The sequence below is a fragment of the Rhinolophus ferrumequinum genome, chromosome 24 (assembly GCF_004115265.2).
Source record: "Rhinolophus ferrumequinum isolate MPI-CBG mRhiFer1 chromosome 24, mRhiFer1_v1.p, whole genome shotgun sequence".
In the NCBI taxonomy this organism is placed as follows: domain Eukaryota; kingdom Metazoa; phylum Chordata; class Mammalia; order Chiroptera; family Rhinolophidae; genus Rhinolophus; species Rhinolophus ferrumequinum.
The window spans coordinates 41504373-41516731 of NC_046307.1; the positions used below are offsets into that span (position 1 = coordinate 41504373).

Here is a 12359-nt window from a genome sequence, read left to right on the forward strand (position 1 = left end):
AATTAATAACTGGGTCACAGCAATACCACAAAGCACTGCCCAGGTACCTTGCATTGTTTTCAAGCCGTTACTCCTGCTGGGTGGGTGGCTCCGGTAGTATTGTTTTTGAAGGTTAGGATCCAGATAACAGCTCATCTACTCTCCAGCTGTTGTTTATCCTCCAGTTTCCCAGAATAGTCAGGCCCAAGGTCTTTTAAAAACGGGTGTTATGCTGCTTTGCATTTTGGCATGTAATAATTAAGTCACTACTGATTTAGCATCATCCATTTTCTGCTGCTTAAGTGACGTTTTACAGGTAAGACAGAGATTAAGTCTGGTTTCAGATGACTGTTTACTGACGGATGTAGTTAGTGGACCAAAGAACATCGTACAGAATCTGCGATCAGCTCATCTCTACACCCATCCCACCTCATGAAGCCTTTTTATAACATCCACCAAAGGGTTGTTCAGGTTCTCAGCTCCCTGAGCAGTCCATTCTCTCTCTCTCTCTCTGTCTCTCTCTCTCTCGCTCGCTCTCTCTCTCTCTCTCTCTCTCTCTGTCTCTGTCTCTCTCTCTCTCTCTGTCTCTCTCTCTCTCAATTTTATTTTTCACTTAGATAGGACATTTATATTGTATAAGATACAAAAGGCCTACAGTGGAAAGTCTCACCTTTGCCTTCCAGCCACTCAGGACAATCAGTACTACCAAATTCTTGGGTATTCTGTGAGGTTGATTTTATATATCACTATATCCTCCTTCCACCACCTTTATTATGTAGAAATAGTAGCATCTGTACTGTACGTGGTATTCTGTGCCTTGCCAGAGTCATCTTAGCAGTATGTATTAGAAAATGGTCAACAATAAGTGGAGAGTACCGTGATAGGCAAGGTTTCTGGAACTGATGGGAAGATATAATCTAGTCAGTCTCCTGGTGACCTCTAGCCCAGCCACTCCCGGGTGCGCAACATTTACACCCAGCTGCCTGCCTGACATCTCTGCTGTTGTCCCACAGGTCCCCCTGTGTCATCACCGCCCACATCTTACTGCCTGCCCTCCCTCTCCCCATCCCAGGCCTTTTCTACTGGTCCAGGCTCCATTCGTGTCGCTGTTACCTTGGGTTGCACAAGCCAGAAGCCAAGGCGTCCTCCTTGACACCTCCCTCACCGCCCTCCCAGAGCCTGTCCATCACCACGCCAGCCAGTTTTGTTTCCTCCATTTCTCTCAAATCAGTCAGCTTTCCTTCGTGTCTTCACCGAATGATCTTTTAAAATCACAAACCTGATCATGTTATTTCCATGTGTGACACCTTTTGACGCCTTCCTGGTGCTCTAAGGATAAAAGTCAAACTGATCATCACACCCTCCAAGTTCCCTGTGGGCCTCGCAGACCTCTTTTCACTGTCTGCCGTCCAGCTACAGGAACCAAATTTGCCAAGCTTTGCCTGCCAGTCTCGTACTGGGCCCCTGTCTGCAATGCTCTTCTCCTTTCTCTTTTGGACTCATCTTTTGGGTCTCAGGCTCCACTTCCCCACGCCTTCAGTATCCCCCCAGACCAGATCGGGTCCCTAGTTAAAGCTGACATTTTCCTTTACTTATTAGGGTTGTAATTTCCATTTGTGGAAATTAAATTGGATTATTATTTTTTAATTCTTATGTTTGATATGAAACAGTTTCTGGCACATGGGAAAATATTTTATAAACTGTGAAGGACCCTAGAATAAAAAGTATTAATTTTTTAAATTTGTGTTTGTAAATGAAGTTAAGCTGTGGAGCATGAGTCCAGGTTTACGAGTGAGGGGTGCCCGAGGGACTGTCTCTCTTAAGGACCCCTAGTAATCCTAATCTAGACCATTCTTTAATTCAGTTCAACAAGAGTACTTCTCTGTGCCACATCAACACTGGAACACTGGGCGTGGGGATCGCAGAAATTAATAAGAGCCCGACAGACTCTGCCCTCAGGCAGCTTGCACTATTTTATTCTTAAAAAGCCCAAATCACATAAATCTGGCTTCTGTGGGGGGCTTTTTCCCTCAGGTGGCTCCAGGCATCATAGAAAGCCTTATACTAATTGGGTGGTGTGAACAGTACATCCTTTTGATCTAAGGAGAGAAAAATTTCCCCTTGCTTTCTTCTAATAATTCTTCCTTTTCTATTGAGCAATGTCTTTAGAAATATGCCTGCTAAAAGGGAGAAATACCCTCTGAAAGAATTCAAGCCAAGTGAAGCTTGTTTCACATTCCCTGTTGTTGAACAGAAACTTGCATGGTGTCTACTCACCAGGAGCTGTCTTTGTGTGTCTGCTTTATCCCCAGGAAACCTGTAGGAAGTGTCAGGGACTCTGGAAAGAGCACAGTGGCCTCACTTGTGAACAGCTGGCTGAAAAAGATGACATCAAGTACCGAACATCTATGTGAGTAACATAATTCATGGCACTTACTGACTGATTCTTAGCTAGCTCGTGCACGCACACACTCTCACACTCACACACACACTTACACGTTAACCTGCCTTCTGGGCACAGAGGGGAGTGAGTATCGTGGGGAGAAGTTCTCAAGCCCCTGCTGTAGTCTAGAGTCATCTCAAGGGAGTGACCTAATCCCTGAGCCTCTGTTTCTCACTTCTGCTGCATCAGAGCACTACTCCCAGGGTCAAATGTAACATTGAATTCTATGTTGGCTCCTCTTCTCCTTACTATGTAAATAAATGAGCAGGTAACACAGTTAGTTAGATTAGATTGCACTAGTGTTTCTTTTATCCCTATTTCCTATAGGATACTGGTGTCCTGAGACTTTAAGTAGAAGTACAACCTCCAAAATGCAAATTAGTGCAGTCAGTGAGAACCATTACTGTGTAGCACTCCCTTTACGGCTGAACACTTTATTGATTTATTAAATTCATTGATGAAAATAGTACAAAAGCCTATTTTTGTCTCATACAAAAGTCCAGCCTTATCAGATAGGTGGGGCCAATCTGTCCCGTGAGGTCACTGAGAGGCCCGGGTTCCTCTAGCTCATTGCGTCACTATTCCCTAAGGTGTGGTTCTCATCTGCTTGGTAGTGACTGGGTTGCAGCCACATTTACACTCCACCCCACAGGTAAGGAGAAAGAGAGACAAGTTGCCAGGCAGGCAGCTTTTTTTAATTTGTAAGTGAAGCAGAAATTACATAAAGTATCACTTCTGCTCATACCCTATTGGTCTAGACTGGGTCACATGGCCACAACCTGGCTCCAACACTGACACCACATGTAGTCTCTACCTGGTGCTTTTATGTCCAGCTTAAACTTGAAGGGTAAGGACCAGGTTTTCAATGAAGTGGGAAATGGCTCTTAGGGTTAGTTAACAATTCAGGTCTGCACCACAGGTAGGTACTGGTATCCTCATTTTATAAATGACACAACTGAGGCAGAGAACCCAAGTAACTTACCCATGGTCACACAGGTAGTAAGTGGCATAACAGGGATTTGAAAGGTGGGTACATGGCTTCCTGACTGTGTTCTTTACCACAGTGTTGGTAGGTAGAATAATGCCCCCCTATAATGTCCACGCCCTAATCTCCGGAACCTGTGAACATGTTATTTTATATGGCAAAAGGGACTTTCCAGATGTGGTTAAAGTTATGACCTTGAGATGGGGGGATTAACCTGAATTTTCCAGGTAAACCCAATCTAATCATATGACTCCTTAAAAGCAGAGAGAGGGGCGGACAGGTGTCTCAGTTGTGGTTAGAGCGTGAGCTCTGGGCAGCGGGGCTGCCGGTTCAATTCCCACATGGACCGGCGAGTTGCACCCTCTGCAACTAGAATGAAGTCAGTGAACTGCCGCTCAACTCCTGGGTAGCCAGATGGCTCAGGTGGTTGGAGCGTGTGGGCTCTCAGCCACAAGATTGCCCGTTCAACTCCTCAACTCCCGCAAGGGATGGTGGGCAGCGCCCCCTGCAACTAAGATAGAACATGGCACCTTGAGCTGAGTTGCCGCTGAGCTCCCAGATGGCTCAGTTGGTTGGAGCGCGTCCTCTCAACCACAAGGTTGCAGGTTCGACTCCCACAAGGGGTGGTGGGCTGCACCCCCTGCAACTAACAACGGCATTTGGACCTGGAGCTGAGCTGTACTCTCCACAACTAAGATTGAAAGGACAACAACTTGACTTGGAAAAGTCCCAGAAGTACACGCTGTTCCCCAATGAAGTCCTGTTCCCCTTCCCTGATAAAAAAAATCAAATAATAATAAATACAAATAAAAACATTAAAAAGCAGAGAGAGCCTTTCTCTGGTCAGATGGAGATGCAATGATGGACAGAGTCAGAGAGACATGAGAAGGATTCAGCCTTCCATTCTGGCTTTGGAGATGGAGGGAGAAGGCCATGAGCCAAGGGATGTGACAGGCTCTAGAAATAGGGAACAACCTTCCGTTTCCCAGCCACCAAGAAAATGGGGACCTTAGTCCTACAACTTCAGAGAACTGAATTCTGCCGGCAGCCCAATGTGCAGCAAACAGATTCTCTCCTAGAGCCTCCAGTAGGTAATGCAGCCTGCCAACACCTTGATTTTAGTCTGATGAGACCCGTGCTAGACTTCTGACCTGCAGAACTATAAAATAATAAATTTGTCTTATAGTAAGCTAATAAATTTGTGGTATTTTGTTACAGCAACAATAGGAAACTAACACAAATCTTGGTAACAGAAGTGGAGTGCTGCTGTGACAAATACCTGAAAATGTGGAAGTGGGTTTGGAATTAGGCAATGGGTAGAACTGGGAAGAATTTCAAGAAGCATGGGGAAAAAAACATTGCCTTGAACAGACTGTTAGTAGAAATGTGGACATTAGAAATTCCTCCATTGAGGGCTCAGAAGTAACTAAGGAACATTCCAGGCAAAACCTAACTTGTCTTAGAGAATACTTACATCTTAAATTACCATGCACAGACTGTTAGAAATACAGACATAAAAGGTTCTGGTGAGGTCCCAGAAGAACATGGGAACATGTTCCTGAAAACTGGAGGAAAGGGAATCCTTGTTACATAATGGCAGAAAGCTTAGCTGATTTGTGTCCTACGGTTATGTAGAAAGCGGAACTTGTAAATGATGAAACTGGGCATTTTAACTGAGGAGATTTCCAAGCAAAGTATTGAAGAGTGGAAAATGCAAGTGGAAAGAGATAAATTGAGGGGAAAGCTGTTAACAAAAAGGAACAGGACTTGATTGTTTCTTAAATTCTCATCCTTATCCAGATGATAAAAGACGCTAAAATTGATAGATTCACGGTCAGGAAAAGCATGCTCTAGAGAAAAAACCAAAGACGTTGTGTTCAGAATGTCAAGAGTATCCAGTCATGCAAAGGCTCTGAAGACACAGAGTGACTCAGAACCTCACAGTCTAACCAGGGAGCCTCTAGGCAGCCAGGGTGTCATCCCTCAGCCACCTCAACAGAAGCCAAAAGTAGACATGGGATTACCTGGAAAATATCTAGGAATGAGCTTCATGTCGAAAGGAATGAATCTCTGTGACATACATGGGAGACCCACAAGGTTCTTGAGAATTTTATGTCAGCTGAAACACTGCCAGCTGGGGCTAAAAGAGACAGTGTGGATGCCACGAGCGGAAACAGGCTGATTAAAAACTGCTCAGATCCAAGCATATGCCACCTTTCATGAAAAAGGAAGGATCATTCAGAAAGTGGAGCCATGAGCCAAGAGGGCAGAGCCTCAAACCACAGGATTATTCTCAGATCTGAAACATAAGGGAGTTTACTTTACCTGGCAGGATTTCCAAATTGATTGGAAGTGGTGACTCCTTTTCCCTTCCATTTTTCTCCCCTTTTGAAGCAGAATATCTGTAACTTACCCTATGCCTGTCCCCTCGTATTTTAGGAGCAGGTGATGTGTTTCCTTGGTTTTTTCAGGCCCACAAATGGAGATGGAGTGTGTCTGAGTGGATCAGATTCAGAGGCTCAGCTCTACCTAATTTAGATGATGGGGTTTGGGACTGTTGAGCTGAGTAGATTTAGAAGAGATTTGGGACTTTGAATTGACACTGTAATAGAAGAGATCTTTGGGGTTCCTGGGATGAGGTGACGGTGGTTTGTGTGTGGGATGGATGTGAATTTTTGGAGGCCAGAAGGCAGACTGTCATAGGCTGAAGAATCACCTCCAAAGATGTCCATGCCCGAAGCCCCGCAACCTGTGAATATTTTTACCTTATGTGGCAAAGGGGCTTTGCAGATGTAACTAAGGTTATGGCAGCAGTAGAAAACTAGTAAGAGTGACCACATAGAATCACTAATACCACCTCAACTAACAAAGTCTAGTGTTGCTTCCTCAAATATAGGCTTACCACTGTCTGTCAGTCGGCCTTTATTATGAGTGGCCACCAGCCTGACCAGTGGCATGGCCTTGCAGTGATGAATATGTCAAAATTATTCTTTCCTCCAAGTAGACATACTTATTCCAGCAGTTGTGTTATTGCCTAAAACACTTTAAACTTCTCATTTGGACTTGTCTTTCAGTCACTTGACGAGCCGCTCCCCAAAAAAATCTGTTCTCATTAGTGTGAATATGTCATTTCTGGCTCAAGTGGGGGGTTCTGTTGTTGCTGTTTGGACCTTTGTTTTGCCCCTAAGAAGGATGTCTCATCCATGAAGTCAGGGCAGGTGCACTGAGTGTTCCCTGTGCACAGCTGTAGTTAAGAACCTTGAGCAGATTTCTTAGTTTTTCTGTGTCAGTTACCTCATCTGTGAAGTACAGAGCATAATCATAACTACTTGTAGGGTTGTGAGGATTAAAGTACCCAGAATGGTTTTTGCCACATGATAAGGCTTCCCGAAGTATTAGCTGCTGCTGCAGCTGCTGCTTCCAGAAGGCCCTGGTTTACTGGTGTGATGCAGGTACATCAACGGTTAACTTCTTGTGTTTAGGGCCTGCTCAGGCCTGGTCTTTGGTGTTTTGCTTGGAGTTGGTGATGGAGTATTGCCCAACTCTACTGGTTCTTGATGCCCCGTGGTCAGGCATTTGGACTACTCCAGGCTCAGTCATGGGCCAGGAAGTGTTTCTTCGGAGAAGAGTTGGTTACTTTTTGAAGTAGAGCCCGCCTTCTGATTCCCTGTCCGTTCCTGCAGCTGGCTGCACTCATGTCTTGGTCTGCCATAGACACTGGGCGCACCACTGCGTCCGTGGCAGCTGGAGGGCCTCTCCTGGTCTGGGCACTGCTTAAACCCGGCAGCCTTTTGTGTTGGCAGTAAGTGGATCAGAGAGCACATTCAAGTGTGATATGTGTTGATTCCAAAATCCAGAAAGGCCTCCCAAATGTCTGACTTCTTCGTGGTATGGGGTACAAGATACAGCAACATGTGCTTAACTTTGGAAGGAATAGCCTGATACACACACCTGACCACCAGACCTTTGTAGACAGGACAGATCTCTGTATTTTCATGGTACTTACCTCCCACCCTGTGGCATGCACATACCATGTTAGTGTACCCTACCTAGAGTGCCTGCCACCTCCTATTCACCAGGTTGTATCTGCATGTTATTTGAATAGTCAGCTTCTTGTGTGTTGTCCTGTTGGACAATAGATGGTCAGGGTTCTTTGCCAATTGCTTCTGGTGTCTTCTGCTTATTGGACAGGGAAAAACAGCTTTTTCCAGATCAATAGCTGTGGTCCACTTGCCAGACGCTGTGTTTATTTGCTCTGGTAAGAACTGACATCGGGAGCAGCAGCTGTGGTTAGAGGCAGCACCTACTGGGCTTACAGACATGCGCTGTTCTGTAGGACCGTTCTTCTGCACAGGGCACAGAGAGGTCAAAGGCGGTGTGAGGGGAGTCGGGAGCCCTGCGGCTTTGACATCTTCAACAGTGGCACCGGTCTTAGTGGTACCCACAGGAATCTGGTTTTACTTTTTGGAGGGTGGGGGTGCTCCACTTCTTTCCCCACCATACAGTGCTTACTCCATGAACCAGAGAGCCCAGGAATCCTGCCAACTGCTGAGTGTCAAAAGTAAGAAATGGGGTGGCCGGTTAGCTCAGTTGGTTAGAGCGCAGAGCTCTTAACAACAAGGTTGCCAGTTCGATCCCCACATGGGCCACTGTGAGCTGCGCCCTCCACAACTAGATTGAAGTAACTACTTGGAGCTGATGGGTGCTGGAAAAACACACTGTAAAAAAAAATGTTAAAAAAAAAAACAGCAGGGTACACACAGGGAATTATAAGCAGTTTATTGTTGCTGAATCATAAAATACAGCATAGTAAGTGGTATGAGATGGGGCAGGTGTGCAACAAAAACTTGTAGAAGAATGTTCATAGCAGCACTATTTACAATAGTCCAAAGGTGGAAACAATCCAAATATCCGCGATGAATCATAAACACAGTGCAGTATATCCATAGAATGGAATATTATTCAGCCATAAAAAGGGAATGAAGATACATGGTACATACAACATGGATGAATCTTGAAAACATGCTGAATGAAATAAGCCAGTCACAAAAGGCCACATCTTATATGATTATGTTTATATGAACTATCCATAGGCATATGAATATTTCCCTGTGCAGAACAGACAAATCATTAGAGACAGACAGAAAGCAGATTGGCAGTCGCATGGGGAAGGTGGTATGGGGAGTGAGTGGCTGCTTAATAAGTGCGGAGTTTCCTTTTCGGCTAATGAAAACGTTCTGGAACTAGATAATGGTGATGGTCGCACAACATGGGCAATGTACTAAATTGTCCTGAATTGTGCACTTTAAAATGGTTCAAACAGTAAATTTTGTGTGCAGTTTACCACAGTTTAAAAAATACGTACACACACTTGCAAAAGCCATTTAAGATTTTGAATAGTATATGCTACAAGAAATGAAGATATCTCCCAAAGAAGAGTTCCCAACATACTTAAATAGTAGTGAGAAAACTAATCATGGAATCATAGAATCTTTATTGGTTATGTGGAAGAGGGCAGTGAGCCTTCTTCCTGTTTGAACACGAGGTCAGCAGGCACAGCTGCAGCTCAGCTTCTCTTCCTGTTCTGAACAGGAACACGTCCTGTGGGGCTGTTTGTTTCCTGCCTAGTTTAGAATCTAGTTGCCAAATCACCCGTCTCCCAAGAGAAGTAACTGATTTCTCCCCAGTCCCGTTTTGCATTTTTATGTTACTGGGTAGGTGGTCACCACATCCCATAATAGCAATCCTTTTTTGGTACTAGGCCATTCTGGCCCTACCTTTCCTGTTCTTTTGCCAAAGCAGGGGACCTGAATAGGTATTCGTGCAGTGTTGAGTAGCTGTTTGAACAGTATCGCTTGTGATCTTGATATGTCCTCCATTCATTTAGGAGTGCCTTTTCTCCCCTACCACACCCATTATTATTTAACTTGGGCAACTGACAGACTAGTGGAACAGAGCAAGCAAATGCACCCTCTTCCCGAACCTTCACAAGGGACTGTGTAATCTGGGTTCTTCTAAGCCACTTCTTTCCCACACTACAGCTTACACAGCTGCTCAGGGAAGAAGTCAGCCAGCCCCAGGCAGCCAGAGTGCGACGACTAAAAGGCACGCTTCAGTCTCAAGGGTGCTCTTAAAAGAAAGTCTGTGCTATAGAAATTGCAATTGGGCGGTCGGATGGCTCAGTTGGTTAGAGCATGAGCTCTCAACAAGGTTGCTGGTTCAATTCCCGCATAGGATGGTGGGCTGCGCCCCCTGCAACTAAAGATTGAATATGGCGACTGGACTTGGAGCTGAGCTGCGCCCTCCTAGACTGAAGAACAACAACTTGGAGATGATGGGCCCTGGAGAAACATACTCTTCCCCAATAAAACAATGGTTGTTTTAAAAAATAAATAAATAAATTGCAATTGTGTTTTGTCATAGCTTTTCATTTTGAAAACTTTTTCATCGGAACCTTGTGAGTCTGAACATGAAGCATTGACAAGTGCCTTCACAGTTGCTAAGTAACTGAAATCATGAACATGTGTATTATATTACTAAGTTGACAATAATAAATTCACTTTATTTAAACTTTGTCTCCTTGATGATGTTTCCAATTCAGCAAAACTTAGAACTCATTTGTTCTTCTGTAACTTGAACTGGGTTTAAATTCTTTTCAAGCCAGAGTTCTGCCTTCCTTCTTTTTAGGTCATTCAAAAATTAGACCTAAGTGAATAGCAGCCAATTTCCTAATGCATTCTTCTATTTTTTAAATACATTGCCTGGCTTCTAAGAAGCATACTACCACAGCAGTCTTCTAAATACTAGTAATTAAAAACACTTGACTGTCCCTGACTCACCTAGCTACTCTTACTTAGCAGACAAACTTGGAGCAGTGAAAGGAAGAGGGTGGCGTTTCCTCAGTCTTAGGAGCAAGTCTGTGAATCAGAACTTATCCCCAGACGATTAGTCTTTATATGGAAACAGTTCTCTCGTGGCCACTCTGGATTCCTACTTGGAGAGAGAAGTGCTTGGAGCACTTGAAATTGAGTGAGTCTCAATTTCAGTGTCCACCCTTTGGATCCTTCATGCTCTTCCCTAGTCTCAGTAGGCATGCCTTTTGACACTTTCCCGTCAAGACCATACTCATATTTCTTCATACCAGTACAGCTCTGCCCTCAGCCTTCAAGGAACTCAACTTAGTAGAGGAGGGCTGACACATAAACAATTACAGTCCAAGGTGGTGAGTGTTAGGAACAGAACACCACAGAAAACTTAATTCTGCAGTGCCATCTCTTAACAAAGAGCCAAGACCTGTCATTTTGACTCTAATCATCTGCCCCTTGATGTCAGTTAAAAGTCCTTCCGGAAATACGTAGCCTCTCTGCAAGCCTCCAGTTGGCCAAGACTGAGTCATATGCATGCTGATCCCTTAGCTGCAAGGGAGTCGGGAGTTCCAACATGGAGGTGGATTCTGCCAACAGAAAGAAGTCATAGATAGGCTATTGGATTGTCCCTAATTCTGTCTATCCTACCGCCATGCCAAGTATTTTAAAATCCAAGGTGTGAATGTAACTAAGCTTTAGACTTACTGGCTTTCCATTATCCAGCTTTGTATATATAAAACACATTATTTAGGAAGAGCCTGAGTTTTTCCTCCATTTTAAGCCTATAGAGCAGGGGTGTCCAAATTGCGGCCCGCAATCCATTTTTAATTGGCCCGCAGCAAATTCCAAAAATATAGTTTACGTAAATAAACCAGGTGAGGCAATATGTACTTCACCTCGAGTGAGTGGCCTGGCTGTTTGTATATTTTACCACATACGGCCCTTGGTAAAAAACGTTGAAAAAAGTTTGGACACCCCTTTTATAGAGCCTCCTATAACAAATAGTCATTTTTTAAATGCTACATGCAAGGAACTGTGCCAGGGTACTTTGTATTTTATCTGTAATTCTTAAAATTCTGAAAAAGTTGGGTTTTCCCAATTTAAAAATGAGGAAACTGAGTCTCCAATCAATTTAATAAAGTTACCCAAGGTCATCAACTGTTAAACTGAACCCAGTTCTCAGACTCTAAAATACCTCTTTTCACTCTTTGAACGTCCCCAAAGGGCTAGGCAATCATTATATAGAGGGTGCCAAAAAAAATGTATATACATTTTAAGAAAGGAAAAAACTATTAAAATTGTAGTAATATATACCGATAACAAAAGGTTAATACAAGTCACGTTTGACTTCTGCAATTATAACAGGTGCACAAAGTGGTTACCATCAGCATCCAGACACTTCTGATTACGGCGAACTACTGCTTGAGCAGTGTTAACCAAAGTGTTCACTTGTATACGTTTTTTTTGGTACCCCCAGTATGTGGAAAGAAGTAAATACTTTATGGCCATAATATTTTTCTTTCCTCTTCGTCTCCCCTGCTATCTTTAATCATGTGTTCTTTTTTTTCAGTGAAGAAAAAATGACTGCTGCCCGCATTAGAAAATGTCACAAATGTGGGACCGGCCTCATCAAATCCGAAGGCTGTAACCGCATGTCTTGCCGCTGCGGTGCCCAAATGTGCTACCTCTGTCGAGTATCTATCAATGGGTATGACCATTTCTGCCAGCATCCTCGTTCTCCAGGAGCTCCCTGCCAAGAGTGTTCAAGATGTTCTCTCTGGACCGACCCTACTGTAAGTGAATGTATAGCTGCCTGTTGCTTTGTAGGGGGGAATATTAGTAAGGTGATATAATGAAACAGCATTTCATATATATATATATATGAACACATATATATATATGAACACATAACACATTGTGACTTATGAAAAGATAGGAAATACATAGACCAATCACCACAGAAAAAATTGAGACTCAGAAAGCTGTGCCTCAGAAAGCAACGTGCCCGAATAGTTCATGAGCAAATTTTTTTAGTCCTTTAGTGAATAAAATTTTTCTGTGCCATCTGAAATATTCCAGAGCATAG

The 12359-nt window shown here is 43.8% G+C and overlaps 1 protein-coding gene across 3 annotated transcripts in view; it reads left to right on the forward strand.

Moving 5' to 3' along the window:
- RNF216 (ring finger protein 216) overlaps positions 1-12359 on the forward strand; it is a 115960-nt gene that overhangs the window by 88445 nt on the left and 15156 nt on the right. For all 3 annotated transcript variants that reach the window (XM_033096072.1, XM_033096075.1, XM_033096074.1), the window contains exons 14-15: positions 2292-2389; positions 11844-12066. In XM_033096072.1, coding sequence (XP_032951963.1) covers positions 2292-2389; positions 11844-12066 — 321 coding nt within the window. The remainder of the gene's footprint in view (positions 1-2291; positions 2390-11843; positions 12067-12359) is intronic.